Source organism: Tachypleus tridentatus, chromosome 10 (genome assembly GCF_004210375.1).
Source record: "Tachypleus tridentatus isolate NWPU-2018 chromosome 10, ASM421037v1, whole genome shotgun sequence".
NCBI classification, from domain to species: Eukaryota; Metazoa; Arthropoda; class Merostomata; order Xiphosura; family Limulidae; genus Tachypleus; species Tachypleus tridentatus.
Window position 1 is genome coordinate 7974134 of NC_134834.1, and position 23991 is coordinate 7998124.

The window sequence follows — 23991 nt, forward strand, 5'->3', positions numbered from 1 at the left end:
GTGCAAAGTAAAATAATTGTAGGTAAGAAAAAAATCATGAAGAAATCACTGCGTCAAACTACATAACACAATTTTTGGATATTTTCCAAGCAGTTGTAATAGTCATCAACTTTACTACATGCTATGAGCCCCTGGTGACGCAAATAGACAGTCTTCTGAGTATGGTAGTGTAGACGGCGGATGTGCAGCTACAGAGAAATCACTGTAGTTTCTCTGGGTGAAAATGAAGACGGAACATGGATACGGTTGTATTTCGAACATCTGAAGATATGAACAACTGTGATTTGTGTTTCAGTGGACTTCACGTTTGGTTTTCTTCAGCTGATCGTTTCACAATCGGTAAGAAGGACAAAACAGTAGATGTGTAGTCCTAAGAAGAAAACAAAAATTATGCGATGAAATAAACTTCTTAATACGTTTAAGGGCAAAAACTTTAGGAACGTAAGCCTAAAAATAATAACCACACTGTAAAAATTGAAACATATTTTTAAAAAGAGCTTAAACTTGAGGAACTTAGGTTTAAGATGAACCACGTGATAAACATTTCTGAACACAATGTGTTTCTTGTGACGAACATATCGGACCATAAGTAACGTTAAAGTGTTCATACGATCTAAGAAAGAGAACTGAACTCGCCCGTTAAAGATTGAACAGAAGGGGTGGAAACCATATATTCTAGAGTAAGAATTCTTTACTTTTTTGGCTTCGGAAATTACTTCATCATGGAAAGCTTTCCATAGGCGAGAAAGTAGGGTCTTTCATGTAAGTACTTGAAAACAGAACATCAAATGGTTGATGTAAAAATATGACATGTAATTTATTCTTGTGTACGTATGTGTGACACTTTATCTGACGTGTATATTATATAGTGTGTGTGTGAGACACTATTTGACGTGTACATTATATAGTGTGTGTGAGACACTATCTGACGTGTACATTATATAGTGTGTGTGTGTGAGACACTATCTGACGTGTACATCATATAGTGTGTGTGTGAGACACTATCTGACGTGTACATTATATAGTGTGTGTGTGTGTGACACTATCTGACGTGTACATTATATAGTGTGTGTGTGTGAGACACTAGCTGACGTGTACATTATATAGTGTGTGTGAGACACTATCTGACGTGTACATTATACACGTGTGTGTGTGTGTGACACTATCTGACGTGTACATTATACACGTGTGTGTGTGTGTGACACTATCTGACGTGTACATTATACACGTGTGTGTGTGTGTGACACTATCTGACGTGTACATTATATAGTGTGTGTGTGAGACACTATCTGACGTGTACATTATATAGTGTGTGTGAGACACTATCTGACGTGTACATTATATAATGTGTGTGTGTGAGACACTATCTGACGTGTACATTATATAGTGTGTGTGTGAGACACTATCTGACGTGTACATTATATAGTGTGTGTGTGAGACACTATCTGACGTGTACATTATATAGTGTGTGTGTGAGACACTATCTGACGTGTACATTATATAGTGTGTGTGTGTGAGACACTATCTGACGTGTACATTATATAGTGTGTGTGTGAGAGACACTATCTGACGTGTACATTATATAGTGTGTGTGTGTGAGACTATCTGACGTGTACATTATATAGTGTGTGTGTGAGACTATCTGACGTGTACATTATATAGTGTGTGTGTGAGACACTATCTGACGTGTACATTATATAGTGTGTGTGTGAGACACTATCTGACGTGTACATTATATAGTGTGTGTGTGTGAGACACTATCTGACGTGTACATTATATAGTGTGTGTGTGAGACACTATCTGGCGTGTACATTATATAGTGTGTGTGTGAGACACTATCTGACGTGTACATTATATAGTGTGTGTGAGACACTATCTGACGTGTACATTATATAGTGTGTGTGTGTGAGACACTAGCTGACGTGTACATTATATAGTGTGTGTGAGACACTAGCTGACGTGTACATTATATAGTGTGTGTGAGACACTATCTGACGTGTACATTATACACGTGTGTGTGTGTGTGACACTATCTGACGTGTACATTATACACGTGTGTGTGTGTGTGACACTATCTGACGTGTAAATTATATAGTGTGTGTGTGTGAGACACTATCTGACGTGTACATTATATAGTCTGTGTGTGTGAGACACCATCTGACGTGTACATTATACACGTGTGTGTGTGTGACACTATCTGACGTGTACATTATATAGTGTGTGTGAGTGAGACACTATCTGACGTGTACATTATATAGTGTGTGTGTGTGAGACTATCTGACGTGTACATTATATAGTGTGTGTGTGAGACACTATCTGACGTGTACATTATATAGTGTGTGTGTGAGACACTATCTGACGTGTACATTATATAGTGTGTGTGTGTGAGACACTATCTGACGTGTACATTATATAGTGTGTGTGTGAGACACTATCTGACGTGTACATTATATAGTGTGTGTGTGTGAGACACTATCTGACGTGTACATTATATAGTGTGTGTGTGTGAGACACTATCTGACGTGTACATTATATAGTGTGTGTGTGAGACACTATCTGACGTGTACATTATATAGTGTGTGTGTGAGACACTATCTGACGTGTACATTATATAGTGTGTGTGTGTGAGACACTATCTGACGTGTACATTATATAGTGTGTGTGTGAGACACTATCTGACGTGTACATTATATAGTGTGTGTGTGAGACACTATCTGACGTGTACATTATATAGTGTGTGTGTGAGACACTATCTGACGTGTACATTATATAGTGTGTGTGAGACACTATCTGACGTGTACATTATACACGTGTGTGTGTGTGACACTATCTGACGTGTACATTATATAGTGTGTGTGTGTGAGACACTATCTGACGTGTACATTATATAGTGTGTGTGAGACACTATCTGACGTGTACATTATATAGTGTGTGTGTGTGAGACACTATCTGACGTGTACATTATATAGTGTGTGTGTGTGAGACACTATCTGACGTGTACATTATATAGTGTGTGTGAGTGAGACACTATCTGACGTGTACATTATACACGTGTGTGTGTGTGTGTGACACTATCTGACGTGTACATTATATAGTGTGTGTGTGAGACACTATCTGACGTGTACATTATATAGTGTGTGTGTGAGACACTATCTGACGTGTACATTATATAGTGTGTGTGTGTGAGACACTATCTGACGTGTACATTATATAGTGTGTGTGTGAGACACTATCTGACGTGTACATTATATAGTGTGTGTGTGAGACACTATCTGACGTGTACATTATACACGTGTGTGTGTGTGACACTATCTGACGTGTACATTATATAGTGTGTGTGTGTGTGAGACACTATCTGACGTGTACATTATATAGTGTGTGTGTGAGACACTATCTGACGTGTACATTATATAGTGTGTGTGTGAGACACTATCTGACGTGTACATTATATAGTGTGTGTGTGTGAGACACTATCTGACGTGTACATTATATAGTGTGTGTGTGAGACACTATCTGACGTGTACATTATATAGTGTGTGTGTGAGACACTATCTGACGTGTACATTATATAGTGTGTGTGTGTGTGAGACACTATCTGACGTGTACATTATATAGTGTGTGTGTGTGAGACACTATCTGACGTGTACATTATATAGTGTGTGTGTGTGAGACACTATCTGACGTGTACATTATATAGTGTGTGTGTGTGAGAGACACTATCTGACGTGTACATTATATAGTGTGTGTGTGAGACACTATCTGACGTGTACATTATATAGTGTGTGTGTGTGAGACACTATCTGACGTGTACATTATATAGTGTGTGTGTGTGTGAGACACTATCTGACGTGTACATTATATAGTGTGTGTGTGAGACACTATCTGACGTGTACATTATATAGTGTGTGTGTGTGAGACACTATCTGACGTGTACATTATATAGTGTGTGTGTGTGAGACACTATCTGACGTGTACATTATATAGTGTGTGTGTGAGACACTATCTGACGTGTACATTATATAGTGTGTGTGTGTGAGACACTATCTGACGTGTACATTATATAGTGTGTGTGTGTGAGACACTATCTGACGTGTACATTATATAGTGTGTGTGAGTGAGACACTATCTGACGTGTACATTATATAGTGTGTGTGTGTGAGACACTAGCTGACGTGTACATTATATAGTGTGTGTGTGAGACACTAGCTGACGTGTACATTATATAGTGTGTGTGAGACACTATCTGACGTGTACATTATATAGTGTGTGTGTGAGACACTATCTGACGTGTACATTATACACGTGTGTGTGTGTGTGACACTATCTGACGTGTACATTATACACGTGTGTGTGTGTGACACTATCTGACGTGTACATTATATAGTGTGTGTGTGTGAGACACTAGCTGACGTGTACATTATACACGTGTGTGTGTGTGTGACACTATCTGACGTGTACATTATACACGTGTGTGTGTGTGTGACACTATCTGACGTGTACATTATACACGTGTGTGTGTGTGTGACACTATCTGACGTGTACATTATATAGTGTGTGTGTGAGACACTATCTGACGTGTACATTATATAGTGTGTGTGTGAGACACTATCTGACGTGTACATTATACACGTGTGTGTGAGTGAGACACTATCTGACGTGTACATTATACACGTGTGTGTGTGTGTGACACTATCTGACGTGTACATTATATAGTGTGTGTGTGAGACACTATCTGACGTGTACATTATACACGTGTGTGTGTGTGTGTGACACTATCTGACGTGTACATTATACACGTGTGTGTGTGTGACACTATCTGACGTGTACATTATATATGTGTGTGTGAGACACTATCTGACGTGTACATTATACACGTGTGTGTGTGTGTGACACTATCTGACGTGTACATTATACACGTGTGTGTGTGTGTGACACTATCTGACGTGTACATTATATAGTGTGTGTGTGTGAGACACTATCTGACGTGTACATTATATAGTGTGTGTGAGTGAGACACTATCTGACGTGTACATTATACACGTGTGTGTGTGTGTGACACTATCTGACGTGTACATTATATAGTGTGTGTGTGAGACACTATCTGACGTGTACATTATATAGTGTGTGTGAGTGAGACACTATCTGACGTGTACATTATATAGTGTGTGTGAGTGAGACACTATCTGACGTGTACATTATATAGTGTGTGTGTGTGTGACACTATCTGACGTGTACATTATATAGTGTGTGTGTGAGACACTATCTGACGTGTACATTATATAGTGTGTGTGTGAGACACTATCTGACGTGTACATTATATAGTGTGTGTGTGTGACACTATCTGACGTGTACATTATATACGTGTGTGTGTGTGAGACACTATCTGACGTGTACATTATATAGTGTGTGTGTGTGGGACACTATCTGACGTGTACATTGTGAGTTATTTTAATATATGTCAATTGCGTTTATTCCGAGACTAACAAATGTGTAACTTTAATAATGATTCGTTGGTAAATTTCTTAACACGGTAATAGTTTCCAGTACAGGTTACAATATTAACTTTGTGTATTGTGTTCCAGCTAACGTGCTTTTCTGGTGGTACACTGGTTTGTCTTCATATGAATTTACGGACTGACCAACATCTCGTACTGAACAGTTCGACGGGTGTTTAATTAATGCAATCCTTTGGTTATAAAAACGTTCAGAACGTGTTTTATATAAAAAAATTGACCCACTTGAAGAAAAACTGTGAACTGTTAAAAGCACTCGAGTTTCTGATCGTGTCTTTTGAAACCTATTTCGTGTTTTATATGACCTTTTCACTAATACTTTCTTCATGGCTGATAAAATTATGTAAACAACTATAGCAAACTTGACATGGATGCTACAACTGTCACCACAAGTAGACGAAAAATAGCAGAGGCTAAAGTTTCGAGGGGTGATGGGTTGAATCGTAGGACGAGAGTTAGAGGAACCATCAAGCACGTGTGGTATGTCGTCATTTTTGTAAAGACTCTGTTCTCTGAAGAGGTACTGGGGCTTGTTACGTCACACTAATTGAACACTAATCAGTGATGTCGAGAAACCCACTTGTTGAGAAATTCATATGCAAAAACGGCTCGTTTGGGTTGAGAAAGTATTTTAGGAAAGAAGAGCGAACAACGTTTCGACCTTAATAATATATTCAGTTAATATAAATAACTGAACACTAGTACTCTTGAGTGGTGAAGTATCGAGTTACCAAGTGTGGTCCCAACCTTCGACAAATCTTGCTGAATTTATTACAGGGTCTTAGCTAATGACAATTGCTTTGTTAAAAGTCACGATTTTGAAGAAACTTATGAAAACATTTCTTGAAACAAGGTAAAGGATAAGGTAAGAGCTGTAGTCAGTAACCAGTGTTATGGGTGTCTTATCACTGGATAGCTATAGAATGTTTAATACGTTAAAGATCGTGCGTATAGTACCCATAGAAATAGTCGAAAGTTGTGTTCAAAGGTCATATATTTATTGTTTATGAAGAAGAGGTTTTGGTCCGTTTACGTCAAAGAGTGCGGGCATAATTACTAATACTAGAGAAGACAGTTGGAATGTTGTTACTTCAGGTCAAGATACATACGTGTGCCACGAGTGGAGATGGTCGGATTTTGAATGAAAACTCAAATAATTCGGTAAAGTCTGTTTTTGTCACTACATTTCATTATTCACCTGGACACTTACAAAACTTTTAACTAAATGTCCGGTTAATGAAAAATGTTGTAGGTTTTGTTTTTGTAACTACAGGCCAGTAGAGATTCGTATTACTGGCTATCTGGTAGAAAGTTTTACATAACGGAATGGGTGGGTGTAGTTTTAATGAACAACAATTGAGATGTTTAAGTGAGTTGAGTGAGTCGGTTACGATGTCTCAAAATATACAGTTTTATTTACCATACAGAGCGTTGGACAGAACGTCATGCCTCTAGTGGGAAGATATGTAACTTCAAAATTATTTTATGGAAGTCTCCAAAGAAAAGTAAGAAAACTGTTTTTGCCCATAATGGTAAATACATTTCCAAAAATGTGTGTATACGTCATCATGTTACACTAGCAGGGCAAGTGTTGAGGCTTCCCAACTTTTTAATATAACTTTACGACCTTGCGCTTCTTTAAACAATAAGTAACTTTATTAACCATACTACATACTCTTGTACCATATAGTGAAAGACTAGTATTGTACAAGCTTGAAAACGACAGAGTTCACATGGTGGTAAAATCGTAACTACGTCTCATTTAGCTGCATTACTCGTGACGTCAAAGAGACTTTAGGCACCTATTGGCCAAACGACTGACAACTTCCGGCTGTGTGTTAACACAAATCAAATATTGTTACCACAACAAGAGTTCTAAGAAACCCAAGATGACTTCAGCACTTCTCCTTCCACATAGGAGAACAAGTTGAATGTAATGATATCGACTCTCTAAGAAAACCATTCAAGTAGAAACTGTTGTTTTTTTCAGGGTATATATTTCACAAACATCCAAGCCATTTTTCAACCGAAGAACACATACTACCAAATTCATGAAACTTTGAGAGAACTCGCTAAACAGAGGAACGTATAAACCTGGCAACATTTCTTCATAATGTTTAAAATTTTATTTTACACTTGCATGTCCAAATAAAATACGAAATTAACCAAAAAAAATTACAATCTCGACGTTTATTGTGGGAAAACAATGTTTATTTATTTTTCAGGGTTTATACAAACCCGGTTTGTACACCAGATCGAAAGCAAATATTAGTTTTTAAAGATGTTTGTTGATACGTTAGAAGAAAGCAGGTACATATGAAACTTGAAACATTGAAGATTTCTTTTATTTAAACAATTTCGACATTATGTGTTTTATGGAGAGAAACTTGGGTACAACGGTCACTAATTTTGACTTATTTACCAAAGGAAAGACAGCTAGCCAGTAACGCCCGCCATCCAATATGAAGGATTGACTGTCACTTTTCTAACGCACGTACAGCTTAGACTGTTGTTTCTTTTATAACAGCATGGCTTTAACCAGCTCGGCAGCTCCAAAATCCAAAGTATTTCCATCAGAATAAATACATCTGGATGACAAACCCTGAATCACAAGAGTATAGATACACATTTCAATCTATTTCGTTCATTCGTAGATAGAAATTGGTTTGAAAAAATCTAAATAAATCATGTATGTTTTTAGTTGTACCCTGACTGTTGGTTTCAGTGTTTTATCTATACAAATGGTGTGTGTTTTCTAGTTGTGTCCTCACTGTTTGTATCAGTGTTTTACCTATACAAATGGTGTGTGTTTTCTGGTTGTATCCTCACTGTTTGTATCAGTGTTTTACCTATACAAATGGTGTGTGTTTTCTGGTTGTATCCTCACTGTTTGTATCAGTGTTTTACCGATACAAATGGTGTGTGTTTTCTAGTTGTGTCCTCATTGTTTGTATCAGTGTTTTATCTATACAAATGGTGTGTGTTTTCTGGTTGTATCCTCACTGTTTGTATCAGTGTTTTACCGATACAAATGGTGTGTGTTTTCTAGTTGTGTCCTCATTGTTTGTATCAGTGTTTTACCGATACAAATGGTGTGTGTTTTCTGGTTGTATCCTCACTGTTTGTATCAGTGTTTTACCGATACAAATGGTGTGTGTTTTCTGGTTGTATCCTCACTGTTTGTATCAGTGTTTTACCGATACAAATGGTGTGTGTTTTCTAGTTGTGTCCTCACTGTTTGTATCAGTGTTTTACCGATACAAATGGTGTGTGTTTTCTGGTTGTATCCTCACTGTTTGTATCAGTGTTTTACCTATACAAATGGTGTGTGTTTTCTGGTTGTATCCTCACTGTTTGTATCAGTGTTTTACCTATACAAATGGTGTGTGTTTTCTGGTTGTATCCTCACTGTTTGTATCAGTGTTTTACCGATACAAATGGTGTGTGTTTTCTAGTTGTGTCCTCACTGTTTGTATCAGTGTTTTATCTATACAAATGGTGTGTGTTTTCTAGTTGTGTCCTCACTGTTTGTATCAGTGTTTTTTCTATACAAATGGTGTGTGTTTTCTAGTTGTGTCCTCACTGTTTGTATCAGTGTTTTATCTATACAAATTGTGTGTTTTCAAGTTGTGTCCTCACTGTTTGTATTATTACCAACAGGTCCTCCCTTTACTTCTAATTTGGTTTCTTCTCTCGTTTGTCTCTTCCCTCGTTCCTTCTACCAACTGATGTGCCAGCGCTGTAGTCATGGATACCGTTGCTATGGTGACTAATACGGATTGGCTGGAAATGGCAAAGAATGTACACGTTACTGGCATTTTGGAAATCTCTCTTTTAGTGAATCGATATTCTACATTCAATGGCGCGTCTCCATCACAATTCCTGACGTTAGCAGTAGAATCGTACGAAACAAAACTGTATTAATTTCATAACGATTTGATAAAATAATACTTGAAGATTATTATTTAAACAAGCTAGGGCCGTGGAATTCACGTTCAATATGTCGTTCAATGACGGACATTCACGGAATTTTAATGCATAGTGAAACCACTACGCGATCACTGTACGGGAAATATTCAAAATATAATCTGATATACTTTTAACACACGACTTGCAGTTTAAAGCGATTAGAAGACGGGGATTCTTTGTTAAAGCATACTTGTATTGATTTTGTTCCACCCAATAGTTTCACAGAGCAGCTATCTGTCCTGAACCAAGAACGAACACCGGGGCATCTCTCTCCGTCGCTGAGTAATGTTCCTCTTTGTAGCTGTAGACAAACTATGGTGACCCTTCTGTCTCTTCAGTACCCTTTCATCTGCCAACTGTGACATGTACCAAATACGAGGACAGTTCTTCACCTCGTAACCAGTAGCTGATTAGGTGAGTGTCAGACGGATGGTTAAATCTGCTTCTTTATCTCTTGACAAGTCACTGTTAGAATGATAACCAACCATTTTAATATAATTTTGTAATTGTTTTTCTGTAAACGCAAAGCACATAATAAAACGTACGTGCTTCGCTTACCAAAGGTATCGAAACCTGGTTTATAGTGGTGTGAGCTGAGATACTGGGAGAGGGGTATTTATAATTTTAGGGTGACTTACAACAAATAACGAGATCTCATTAGAATAACGTTGTATTTCATTTCCTTATTGAGTTTTCACTGGGATCCAGCAAGCAAATATCACTTACTGCATTGATTCATAGGGCTTATCGTGGGGAGACGGGGGGTCGTGGTTCACAGAAATACTCCCCTAGTGTATATAACCAATGAGGAAGAAAGATGTGACTTTAAACAGTCGGGTTATTCTACACTATGGCTTCTATATTTTCGTTATAAAGTTTTATCAGTGTCAGTAATAAAACTTCCCGTTCTTACTTTGTCGTAACGTCACGTTAAGGGTTTAGTTTCAGAAAGTATTATATGACGTATATCCCGGGAATGACCAGGTTCGTCAGAAACGTTACGTGTGAATTAAAAACTGTTCAATACGTCTGTACAAATCTCAGTTTGGTAGGGTTAGAATTTTCCTTGGGAATAAACCACGGCAAGGTGCTCAAAATGATACTAGAAATCTCACACTTTTAACAATGACAAACTGATTCATGTGACTAGACACGTGTCACTACTAGAGACTGGGAAGCTGTCTGTATGACTGTTGAGAGAATAATAGAAATGTAATGATGAACGTAACTAGAAATGTAACATTACACGTTGTGAAGTGATCAGTGTGACTAGACATGTGTCACTACTAGAGACTGGGAAGCTATCTGTATGACTGTTGATAGAATAATAGAAATGTAATGATGAACGTAACTAGAAATGTAACATTACACGTTGTGAAGTGATCAGTGTGACTAGACATGTGTCACTACTAGAGACTGGGAAGCTATCTGTATGACTGTTGATAGAATAATAGAAATTTAATGATGAACGTAACTAGAAATGTAACATTACACGTTGTGAAGTGATCAGTGTGACTAGACATGTGTCACCGGTAGAGACTGGGAAGCTATCTGTATGACTGTGGAGAGAATAATAGAAATGTAATGATGAACGTAACTAGAAATGTAACATTATACGTTGTGAAGTGGTCAGTGTGACTAGACATGTGTCACTACTAGAGACTGGGAAGCTATCTGTATGACTGTTGAGAGAATAATAGAAATGTAACATTATACGTTGTGAAGTGATCAGTGTGACTAGACATGTGTCACCGGTAGAGACTGGGAAGCTGTCTGTATGACTGTTGATAGAATAATAGAAATGTAATGATGAACGTAACTAGAAATGTAACATTATACGTTGTGAAGTGATCAGTGTCACTAGACATGTGTCACTACTAGAGACTGGGAAGCTATCTGTATGACTGTTGAGAGAATAATAGAAATGTAACATTATACGTTGTGAAGTGATCAGTGTGACTAGACATGTGTCACCGGTAGAGACTGGGAAGCTGTCTGTATGACTGTTGAGAGAATAATAGAAATGTAATGATGAACGTAACTAGAAATGTAACATTACACGTTGTGAAGTGATCAGTGTGACTAGACATGTGTCACTACTAGAGACTGGGAAGCTATCTGTATGACTGTTGAGAGAATAATAGAAATGTAACATTATACGTTGTGAAGTGATCAGTGTGACTAGACATGTGTCACTACTAGAGACTGGGAAGCTGTCTGTATGACTGTTGATAGAATAATAGAAATGTAATGATGAACGTAACTAGAAATGTAACATTACACGTTGTGAAGTGATCAGTGTGACTAGACATGTGTCACTACTAGAGACTGGGAAGCTATCTGTATGACTGTTGAGAGAATAATAGAAATGTAATGATGAACGTAACTAGAAATGTAACATTACACTGGGAAGCTATGTGAAGTGATCAGTGTGACTAGACGTTGTGAAGTGATCACTAGACATGTGTCACTAGAGACTGGGAAGCTATCTGTATGACTGTTGATAGAATAATAGAAATGTAATGATGAACGTAACTAGAAATGTAACATTACACGTTGTGAAGTGATCAGTGTGACTAGACATGTGTCACTACTAGAGACTGGGAAGCTATCTGTATGACTGTTGAGAGAATAATAGAAATGTAATGATGAACGTAACTAGAAATGTAACATTACACGTTGTGAAGTGATCAGTGTGACTAGACATGTGTCACTACTAGAGACTGGGAAGCTATCTGTATGACTGTTGAGAGAATAATAGAAATGTAATGATGAACGTAACTAGAAATGTAACATTACACGTTGTGAAGTGATCAGTGTGACTAGACATGTGTCACTACTAGAGACTGGGAAGCTATCTGTATGACTGTTGAGAGAATAATAGAAATGTAATGATGAACGTAACTAGAAATGTAACATTATACGTTGTGAAGTGATCAGTGTGACTAGACATGTGTCACTACTAGAGACTGGGAAGCTATCTGTATGACTGTTGATAGAATAATAGAAATGTAATGATGAACGTAACTAGAAATGTAACATTATACGTTGTGAAGTGATCAGTGTCACTAGACATGTATCACTACTAGAGACTGGGAAGCTATCTGTATGACTGTTGAGAGAATAATAGAAATGTAATGATGAACGTAACTAGAAATGTAACATTACACGTTGTGAAGTGATCAGTGTGACTAGACATGTGTCACTACTAGAGACTGGGAAGCTATCTGTATGACTGTTGAGAGAATAATAGAAATGTAATGATGAACGTAACTAGAAATGTAACATTACACGTTGTGAAGTGATCAGTGTGACTAGACATGTGTCACTACTAGAGACTGGGAAGCTATCTGTATGACTGTTGAGAGAATAATAGAAATGTAATGATGAACGTAACTAGAAATGTAATGATGAACATAACTAGAAATGTAACATTATACGTTGTGAAGTGATCAGTGTGACTAGACATGTGTCACTACTAGAGACTGGGAAGCTATCTGTATGACTGTTGAGAGAATAATAGAAATGTAATGATGAACGTAACTAGAAATGTAATGATGAACGTAACTAGAAATGTAACATTACACGTTGTGAAGTGATCAGTGTGACTAGACATGTGTCACTACTAGAGACTGGGAAGCTATCTGTATGACTGTTGAGAGAATAATAGAAATGTAATGATGAACATAACTAGAAATGTAACATTACACGTTGTGAAGTGATCAGTGTGACTAGACATGTGTCACTACTAGAGACTGGGAAGCTATCTGTATGACTGTTGAGAGAATAATAGAAATGTAATGATGAACGTAACTAGAAATGTAATGATGAACATAACTAGAAATGTAACATTATACGTTGTGAAGTGATCAGTGTGACTAGACATGTGTCACCGGTAGAGACTGGGAAGCTGTCTGTATGACTGTTAAGAGAATAATAGAAATGTAATGATAAACGTAACTAGAAATGTAACATTACACGTTGTGAAGTGATCAGTGTGTCTAGGGATGTGACTTGTGTAGGGTTATGCAGTGTTCAGTGTGCCTAGAGATATGACTTGTGTAGGGTTATGAAGTGTTCAGTGTGTCTAGGGATGTCACTTGTGTAGGGTTATGAAGTGTTCAGTGTGTCTAGGGATGTCACTTGTGTAGGGTTATGAAGTGTTCAGTGTGTCTAGGGATGTGACTTGTGTAGGGTTATGAAGTGTTCAGTGTGTCTAGAGATGTGACTTGTGTAGGGTTATGAAGTGTTCAGTGTGTCTAGGGATGTGACTTGTGTGGGGTTATGAAGTGTTCAGTGTGTCTAGAGATGTGACTTGTGTAGGGTTATGAAGTGTTCAGTGTGTCTAGAGATGTGACTTGTGTGGGGTTATGAAGTGTTCAGTGTGTCTAGGGATGTGACTTGTGTAGGGTTATGAAGTGTTCAGTGTGTCTAGGGATGTGACTTGTGTAGGGTTATGAAGTGTTCAGTGTGTCTAGGGATGTGACTTGTGTGGGGTTATGAAGTGTTCAGTGTGTCTAGAGATGTGACTTGTGTGGGGTTATGAAGTGTTCAGTGTGTCTAGGGATGTGACTTGTGTGGGGTTATGAAGTGTTCAGTGTGTCTAGGGATGTGACTTGTGTGGGGTTATGAAGTGTTCAGTGTGTCTAGGGATGTGACTTGTGTGGGGTTATGAAGTGTTCAGTGTGTCTAGGGATGTGACTTGTGTGGGGTTATGAAGTGTTCAGTGTGTCTAGAGATGTGACTTGTGTAGGGTTATGAAGTGTTCAGTGTGTCTAGGGATGTGACTTGTGTGGGGTTATGAAGTGTTCAGTGTGTCTAGGGATGTGACTTGTGTAGGGTTATGAAGTGTTCAGTGTGTCTAGGGATGTGACTTGTGTAGGGTTATGAAGTGTTCAGTGTGTCTAGGGATGTGACTTGTGTGGGGTTATGAAGTGTTCAGTGTGTCTAGGGATGTGACTTGTGTAGGGTTATGAAGTGTTCAGTGTGTCTAGGGATGTGACTTGTGTAGGGTTATGAAGTGTTCAGTGTGTCTAGAGATGTGACTTGTGTAGGGTTATGAAGTGTTCAGTGTGTCTAGAGATGTGACTTGTGTAGGGTTATGAAGTGTTCAGTGTGTCTAGAGATGTGACTTGTGTAGGGTTATGAAGTGTTCAGTGTGTCTAGGGATGTGACTTGTGTAGGGTTATGAAGTGTTCAGTGTGTCTAGGGATGTGACTTGTGTAGGGTTATGAAGTGTTCAGTGTGTCTAGGGATGTGACTTGTGTGGGGTTATGAAGTGTTCAGTGTGTCTAGGGATGTGACTTTTTTATTGATTTATTACATTAGAAATGTAAACTCTCTGGAATAATCAATATGAACGATCAACCTTTTTGACACAATGTAAAGAAACATCATATATCATTCTTAGTTACATTGTCTTATTGTTAGGGATAGCTGAGAGTTGTCAGGTAATTCAAAATAATGTGTTAGGGAAAACTAATGTGGTATTAGAGGAACCCTCCACATAATAGAAAGTAATCGCTATATAATTATATTTTTTACGAATCCTATTTTATTAATACTTAATATATACCTATCACTTAATTACGTGGTAAGTGGGTTTTGTCAGATGTTTCAACCACTGTCGTCACGAGATAGAACTCGTCTCCTTGACTACCACATAATTAGTATTGTATGTTCGTACGTCGCAGTGCAGGATTTTGTCCGCTCTGAATCTCTCTGAACCTTAAATTAAAGTAATAAGGAGATCTTAATTATACTTACAAATGTTTGTCAACAACAATTTCTTTCTTAGATATTTTTATCATGTCTTCCTTGTTAACTTTGACAGATTTAGTAACATAATGTAATAACATCAAATTTGTAATTAAAAGTTTCCACGTAAAATTATAAAACGAAGTTTTAAAGAAACAGTTGATGAGAAACAGTTACTCCACGATAACAATGACAGTTAATAATATAAAGTTTCTAACTTATAGGAACACAGTCTTTTAAAAAATTTAAAACGAACTTAGTCATATCCACACATACCGTTAATGTTTATATTAGAACTCGGCTGTATAACTAACCATTTATCTAATGCAGAAGATAGAACGCAAAGATTACTGAATTCTAAGGTTGTTTATTAATACAAGGTCTATAAATAGAATGTTCGAATCCATATTTAAAGACAATTTTGATTTCAAATTACCACAGCAGTCAGGTATTAACTACCAAATCAGAATGATTCTTAAATTATTATTAAAGCTACTGGTTAATTGTTATTAATGATTGAAAAGGATGTGTTACTATAAAGACGTGAATAGTACTCTAGATATCTCTACTTGTTACTTCCGTTTGATGTGGTTCCAACTTACTTGTATAGTATTACCGGGTTATGAACTCGATGGGAGTGTCAGTTTGTGAACTGGTTAATGAAAAAGTTTTATAAACGTGTGTTTTACTGTACTCGCGTGTTCATTTTGGTTTTGATGGTTTATGCGGAATTAGATGTTAATTAATTTATAACACAAGTAGTAGAATATAGATGGCGTTAATTTGTTGTAACAAGGTTTGGGAATAAAAATTTAATGTAGAGGTTGACGCACATTGGACTATCCGGTGTGGCGACCGCATTGAATAGAACCACATATTTTAGTGTTACAAGTCCACCAGGGGCCCCAACTGGCTGAATATTAATATTTCATTCTTTACAAATGAACAGTTGATATTAAAAAGTTGTAATATGATTTGGTGACTACACTTTATAGAGTTGAGGTCTTATCCGTCTAGAATAATTCTTGTGGCTTCAATCCAGATGACTGTTTTAGTTGATGGTTAGACCGACTTGTATCATTTGATGAGCTGCCCCCTACACTAAATTATTAACATATAATTTTAAAAGAAAGAACTACATTAACGTAAAGTTTTTAAATAAAGCAGGTAAATATTTTTGGTGGATTATCACCTTACTATTGAAATGTATAGACATTCCGAGGCCCCCTGGTGGTTAATCTATAACAGAAGTATTGCGAACAAATAACTGGTCTCCTGAAATATACTGTTGTAACAAAACATGTTTTGTCTTTGGGCGGATTCTCTTGAATTAATCGGTAAAAGTAACGCTAAGTCTAATCCACGTACCGATAAAGAAATAATTAGTTTATTCAATATCGATTGCTAAGTTAAGTTTGACACAACTTGTAGGCCCAAGTTCGTAAACAACGTTTGGACAGAAACTGCTCATGTAAAGAACGGTACGTCCAACTCACAAATTAACTCATTTACAGAACATCTTAGCTAAACATCAAGTAACACAATAACTCTTACTTATAACACTGAATCAGTCTTTAACCATTTCGTTCAACTATAATTCACCATGTTTACCATTGTTTCCACGCACACCATGAATCTCTTTAGTTTTTAACTTTCACAAACCCTTTTCGATCTAACACCATGTACCCTCTAGCAAACATCTAAATTAAGACATTTAAATTACAACTCACAACAGTTTATCTTTGTTATTTATCTACTTATTGAAGTATATGTTAACTAGTACTGATAATTTGAAGTAACTAAGATTTATTTCAAAAAAGGGGTTGATAGTTCTATTGAATATTACCTGTTTCTTAAAATAACTGTAGATTAGTACCCGCCCCCTTTTACCTCTGCTGGTATTCATGGTATCTTTCACTAATACAGATTTCAAAACTCTACATTAGCGCAATGCTTCGATGGTGTCACGTTTTTATTTTGTTAACTTCAGTGCAGGGGAAGTACATTGTACTTGTATCTAAACACTTTTCTTCTTGTAGGTCGTCTTGGACACTATGATTCAGCGAAGAGTCCTCCTGTGTTTAGTGTTCGTTTCCTGTGTTGTGGTGTTCCTTGTGACATATGCTAGCGACAGCATTCAGAAGTTCACCCTGGGTCAAACACCGTTTCACTGGAAACTGTACGACAGGGCGCTGTATGTGGTGGACACTCCAGGATGTCACATACCCAAGTGGGACGTGTTTGACCCGACTGTGAAAATGTTTTACCAAAACATTTCGGGTAAGTCGCTTTGCGATGGGATACCGTCTTTCATCGAAGTTAAGCCTAACGCTCAGCTCGAAATAAACGACACCATACTGACAAAATATTATGTTTTTCCTTCTTCAGTGAATATTTCGTGTTCGTATCGCCCCATCTTCCGTGACCCAGGAGAATTAAATAAAAGAACAGATAAAAAATTTAAGTTGGGTAAACCCAAAACCCTTGTTTTCGGGGTACCATTGCAAGAAGAATTTATTATTGTAAAGTGCAGCCATGATGGCGAACTCTTGCACGAGGAGTACATCTCGATGACCCCTCTAAAAAAACATGTCGAGGAAAGATGTGCAGAGAAAGTCAAAATGTTACCCAAACCTGAAACCCTAAATGTCATGCTCATTGGTATTGACTCTATTTCTGCACTTAATTTTGTCCGCCACTTTGAGAAAACGAATAATTACCTCCACAGAGTTTTGAAACCCATTCAACTGATGGGCTATAATAAAGTGGGAGATAATACATTTCCCAATCTAACTCCTTTCCTTACGGGTCAATTCATCGATTATTACTGGAATGAAACGAGAAAAAAAATGTTTTTTGACGGGCTTGATTTCGTATGGAAAGAATACTCACGGAGAGGCTTCCGAACCATGTTTGCCGAAGATGCCCCTAACATAGCAACATTTAACTACCTTAAAAAAGGTTTTTTGGAACCACCTACTGATTATTACTACCGGCCCTTTGCTCTTGCGCTCGAAAAATCGGATATTATGAAGAAAAGCAAAACTCACTGTATTCAAGAGAAGTTGGAAATGCAGCTCATATTTAATTATATTAAACAATTTACCGGAACTATGAAAGATAAGATGTTTATCCTGTTTGCGTTTGTGGCTCGTCTCACACACGATAACTTTAATTATGCTGGATATGCCGACGAGCCATCATATCAACTCTTGAAACATCTCCACGAAACGGGAGCCCTCTATAACTCAATGCTAATCTTCTTCAGCGACCACGGTATCCGCTTCGGAAATATCCGCAAAACATATATCGGCAAATTCGAAGAAAGGATGCCGTTTCTTTTTATTGTGTTACCTGCGTGGTTTCACGCCAAGTACCCGGATATATCGAGAAACCTACACACTAACCAGAGACGGTTAACAACACCTTTTGATATACACGCCACGTTGGTTCACCTGTTGAGCCTAACCAAAGATAAAGAAACCTTCTCAACAAGCCGGGGAATTAGCTTGTTCACCGAAATACCAGCTAACAGGACCTGTGAGGATGCATCAATTCTTCCGCACTGGTGCACGTGCAACAAACACGAGAAAGTGGAAGTGACCGATCCCACTGTACATTCAGCGGCCAAAGTCTTGGTTACAATAGTTAACCATAGGCTGAGTAGTTACGTGAACGTCTGTGTGCCTCTGACCCTTGACCACGTGCTAGACGCTAGGTTATTCGTGGCTAATGAAAAATTGCTTCGGTTTCAAAAGAACGTGAATGACGTGGTGAACCGGCACGTGAAATACGGTGATAAAATAGAGGCACCCGAAGACTATCTCCTCACAGTGGTAGTGTCTCCAAGTAAAGCTGTCTTCGAGAGTACTGTACGATATGACAGAAAGAACGAAGTGTTTAGTGTTCTTGATGACGTCAGCCGCCTCAACAGGTACGGGAACCAATCAGCGTGTATAAAGAATGCACGCCTACGAAAGTTCTGTTTTTGTAAGCGATAGATACCTCAGGGTTCACGATATTTTGAATGTTTATTGTTTGTTTGTTTTTTTTTACTATGTGAGAAATGTTGCCTCTCACGGTTCGTTATCTTATTAAGTTTATCAGTCCAAGTTTCATCTTCAATAACAGTAACCACACTTACTCTTCATGTCAGTTGGGCTTAGTTAATGTGGTCTTAATACGTCTAGCAGAAAATCACTCGTAGATATCAAATGAGAACTTGAAATAAAAAAAACAACTTTAGTTTCTACATACACATTATTGTTAAGTTAGAAATATTTTTAACGTAATGTTTTAAACATGAAGACAATTTATCAACTAAAGTTAATAATTATCTTTATCGAGTTTTGAAGGACCTTATGGTTTGTCAGCTAGTCAACGTTTAAACAAAAACCAGGGGTATTTTAACAAGTAGCTCAGAGACGTGCATGTTGTTCTAGACGTTAGTATACGATTAATTGAATTTATGAGGTTGCATTTTTTACATGTAAATGACAGAGAACTGCAAAATCACAAAGTTTCTTCTAAAAATGTACGTTAAATTTTATTTGTAATAATTGGAGCTACAATATGATATAGGCTTTAGCATAATTAGATAAATATTTTAGTAAATGCTTTGTGAACATCAAATACAACAAGGATGTGCGTGACTTCACTGACAATTTCGTTATGCGCAAAAATCGAACTTACATCCCAAAAATCGATTTGAAAAAAAACGTAAAATAATGCTCAGCACCTTGTGGGATTAAGTTTTAACTAATGGTTTATGTAGCCGAAAAAGTTCCTTAAAATAGCCCCTGGCATAAACTTGCTTGTTTCAATACAGTACAGAATAGTTCCTTTTAGTTATGTTACGAATGTCCTACGAATCATCTTATGTGTAACACTAAGTCAGATTGTACTAATGATTATTATTATTATTTAGGTGGTATAACTTAATATATGTTAAGTATTATATAAATATATATCAAACCTGAGTTCACGTTTTATTTGATAACTGAGTATTTCTATTACGTTTCCAAAACCCCAGACTTCTTACAGCGGTGTTGTTTATAACTTTTACATGCTTCAAACATTTCACGGCTCGACGTTCTCACTGAAATTCAAGTTCTGATATAAGTTTTTTTTTTTAAGGACTTTAAATGAATAAACGAAATTTATTTATTTCTGTAGTTATTTGTTGAAACAAAACAGTATTATATTAAAAATTAAATTCGTATTTTATATAATTTGAGTTATAAATAGTTACACATCAGTAAGTATAGGGTTGTGTGTTTAAACACGTTTCTTTTAAGAATTAACTGTTTTTGAAAAGTAACTGTCATTATATAAGATCTTTTTAACCATTAACCATAGTGTTTTCAGCCCAACCTAATAAACTAATTCATGTGTTTTAAATATAACCTAAGCCAGTGTTTTAGTCTAATCTAAGCTTAATCGTGATGTCTTAAGCCTAACCTTAGATTAACAGACTTCTGGTCAATCGTGGTATTTCAACTGTCACGCTTTTTGTTTGACTCCGGTGAAAATAGTAAAAACACGAGTAATCTGATGCTTCGTAGTCAACTCAGCAACAACATAGACATCAAATAAAATTAGTATTACAACAATATCCTTCAACAGTTAGATATATTTTCCCCGAAACACTGACAGCTTCATCTATATTTAAATATTTTTGCTCTTGTAATAACTTTGATAAATTTACAAATAACAAACAAATCCCAGCATTATTGTTCAAATATAAGCCTAATTCGTGGCATTCGATTTCAAATATACATCGTGCACCGTTACGTCATCTAATAAATGTGATTACCAAAATAGTTGTAAGTTTTAAAAGTTTGTAGGTAGTAGTGAACGGTTATGCTGTATTTCAGGAATTATATGCAACTTTTGTTACTAATTTCACGTACCGAGTTTTCACAGAGAAAATGGAGGTGAGGACTTAAACAAATTTATATTTCAGCATATAAATTTTTAAGAGTTAATACGTATTAGAAAAAACACTAGTGAACTCTATTATTTAAATTTAATTAAAATAAAGTTTGCTTCCAAACTATACCAAAGACTCATTCAGAGATGAAATACTGGTAGCTGAAAGTGCCAAATATTTTAGAAATTTTGTGAACCAGGTCCATGTTTTGTCCTAATAAACATACTACTCTATATACTTAGAATCAGTATTTTAATATACAATTAATTTAGTACGTATATGTAAATATAACTTTAAAGTCTTTCCTAACATTATTGCGTAACGTTTCGCTTTTAAAGTTTCTTCAAGTAAACACTTGTATGCAAGCTGTTCTGTTTAACTTCGTATAGAATTGTTATATTTGAAGACTAAAAACGAAACGTCGCGAATAAAAATATTACTTAATAGAATAATTTATATAGTAGTAATAAACGTTATTTTGCTTTATGTTTTAAGGCCAAGTAGGTAATGTATGTGTTAAAATACCAAATGAGCATTATTAACATTTATTCACCACTTAAAACTTTTTAAATACAAACTCCGTAACTTTAGTAGGTCTATTTATAGTCTAATTTAAGAATTAGACCAGGCCTAATACATACACCTAACGTAAGGCTTAGGTGAAACACTACTTGATAAATTTGATTTTGTTTTTAGCTACAACTCAGTCTCATAAAACTTCTGTATTAAATTATTTTGCTGTTAGATCAGCGAAGTTATTAAAATATAACGAATAAAAACAAACCTTCCTATTAAATCAACATGAATATTGAGCATTCAACATAAGCACCATAGCCTAATTAAATAATCAAGTGATAGTTTTGTTGCTAAGCGTTCTCGCCAGGTTGAGATAGGAATAAGCCTTAATATAGTTAATAATAGTGTACAATTATTCTAGTCAAGTCTACATTACATAATATTATTCAATATGGAAATCGATAACAGAAAGATATGAAGTGTCGTAGAATTTGTGTTTTTAGATTGCAAAACTATGTATTTTGTTTCGCGGTTGAAATAAAAGGTTTCATTTTGCAATCCGTCTTTCCTTTTATCTTGATTGCTAAGTAACTTCCCTGAAAGGTAGACGAAACATTTAAGTAACACACAAATGAAGGCCATATGATAATATATTATGACAAGCAGAGAAGTAAAACTAAGACAACCGTTAAGTTTTTGTACTGGGTAAAGATTCGGATTTGATCCCTGCACCAAAAAAGTGAGAAAGGAAAAAACAAACTCGTAATGATTTTCAGTCCAGTATTCTCAAGAAATATCCCCTATAAGTTTTAGTTAAGATGATAATTGTTATTCTATAGTTGCTTACAAAATAATAGCCAAAAGTAACTGAAGGTGGTTGAAAGTCACTTCGAGATGATTAAATTTTAACAAGTCCAAAAATTGTTATGAAGGAAATTCATGACCTGATCCATTATTTTTCTTAGTGATTTTTACATATGACTCCTGGACTAATTACGCTGCTTATCGATTAATTGTTATTCGCTTTAATTATCTAGGTGACGTAACCTTTTTATATAACGAACTTAGAAGTAATTGTTGAATTGTTTTGTGTTTTAGTCACTACGTGGCAACAGCGTGCTAGTTAACAATCTACGTGTGTGGTTTGCTTTGAATTTCGCGCAACTCTACTGGAGGGCTATCTGCGCTAGCCGTCCCTAATTTAGCAATGTGAGACTAGAGGGAAGGCAGCTAGTCATCACCACCCACCGCTCACTCTTGGGCTACTCTTTTACCAACGAATAGTGAGATTGGCGTCACATTATAATACCTGAACGGCTGAAAGGGCAAGCATGTTTGGTGCGATTGGGATTCGAACCCACGACCCTCAGATTACGAATCAAATGCCTTAACCCACCTGGCCATGCCGAGCCGACCTAACTTAAAAACATTCGAAACAAAACTGCTTTCATGAATAATTTTAAAATATCACTCAAAATGAAGTGATATGAATTCTACAATCAGTAAAATTATTTTTTGACAAATATAAAGATCAAAATGAGTTTTATAAAACCAGCAACATATAATTGTAAAACGTAATAAGAACTTTTTAAATATGTTAATCGGTTATTTATTTTTTTTTAAATATAGCTTTATCAGTCACAATATTTGGAAATTAAAAGTATAAAATAACAGTAATACTTTAAAAGCGAAACTCAATCAAAAATATGTAGTTTCATACAATATGCAGATGGCGCTATAATATCATTCATGTTTTTGAACCAGACCCTCGTAAGAAGTTGGAAAAAATACGTATCTTGAAAGCATGAAGAGAGATATTCCTTTGATATAAGTAAGCCACCTTAGATATCCGTATCTGAAAGTTAAGACTATAGTGTTATCTTATAGTCCGTGAGGTAGTATTATATTGTTGTATTGCAACTAACCCATAACTAGAAATATTTTCCCAATAAACACAATTAGGCTCTTCACAGTTTTCGTCGTCATATCAAACTGTCGCCAACCGTTTGAGATAACAGACTGTCGTCACACAATGACCTAAAGCAACATGACGGGATACAAATTGTTATAAGTTTCTTCCAAAATAAGAGTGTATAAGTGTATTTCAACCCCATTATTTCTGTCATACATCGTCAACTTCCTGTTTCGTTCAAATATCATCCGGCCGGTTGGGATACAACAAGCACACTAACGTTATTTGTTAAAATAATAGATGCTATGCCTTCTACTTGCACTGTTGCTTTATAAAAAATATAATTTATAATAATTTCGCTTTGATAGCAAAAGGGAATGAAGACTATAATG

General features: G+C 36.3%; 1 protein-coding gene across 5 annotated transcripts; it reads left to right on the plus strand.

Moving 5' to 3' along the window:
• The first annotated feature begins 145 nt into the window (after positions 1–145).
• Positions 146–22245, plus strand: LOC143228710 (uncharacterized). Of its 5 annotated transcripts, none has more exons than XM_076459996.1 (3): positions 175–339; positions 9700–9896; positions 17279–22245. In XM_076459996.1, exon 3 carries the CDS (start codon positions 17294–17296, stop codon positions 19238–19240), a length of 1947 nt encoding a protein of 648 aa, XP_076316111.1. In that variant the 5' UTR covers positions 175–339; positions 9700–9896; positions 17279–17293; the 3' UTR covers positions 19241–22245. The 5 variants fall into 5 exon arrangements, with proteins under 5 accessions (XP_076316115.1, XP_076316111.1, XP_076316112.1 ...); XM_076459997.1 differs by lacking the exon at positions 175–339 and adding an exon at positions 5850–6378; XM_076459999.1 differs by lacking the exon at positions 175–339 and adding an exon at positions 5850–6366.
• Positions 22246–23991: the final 1746 nt, after the last annotated feature.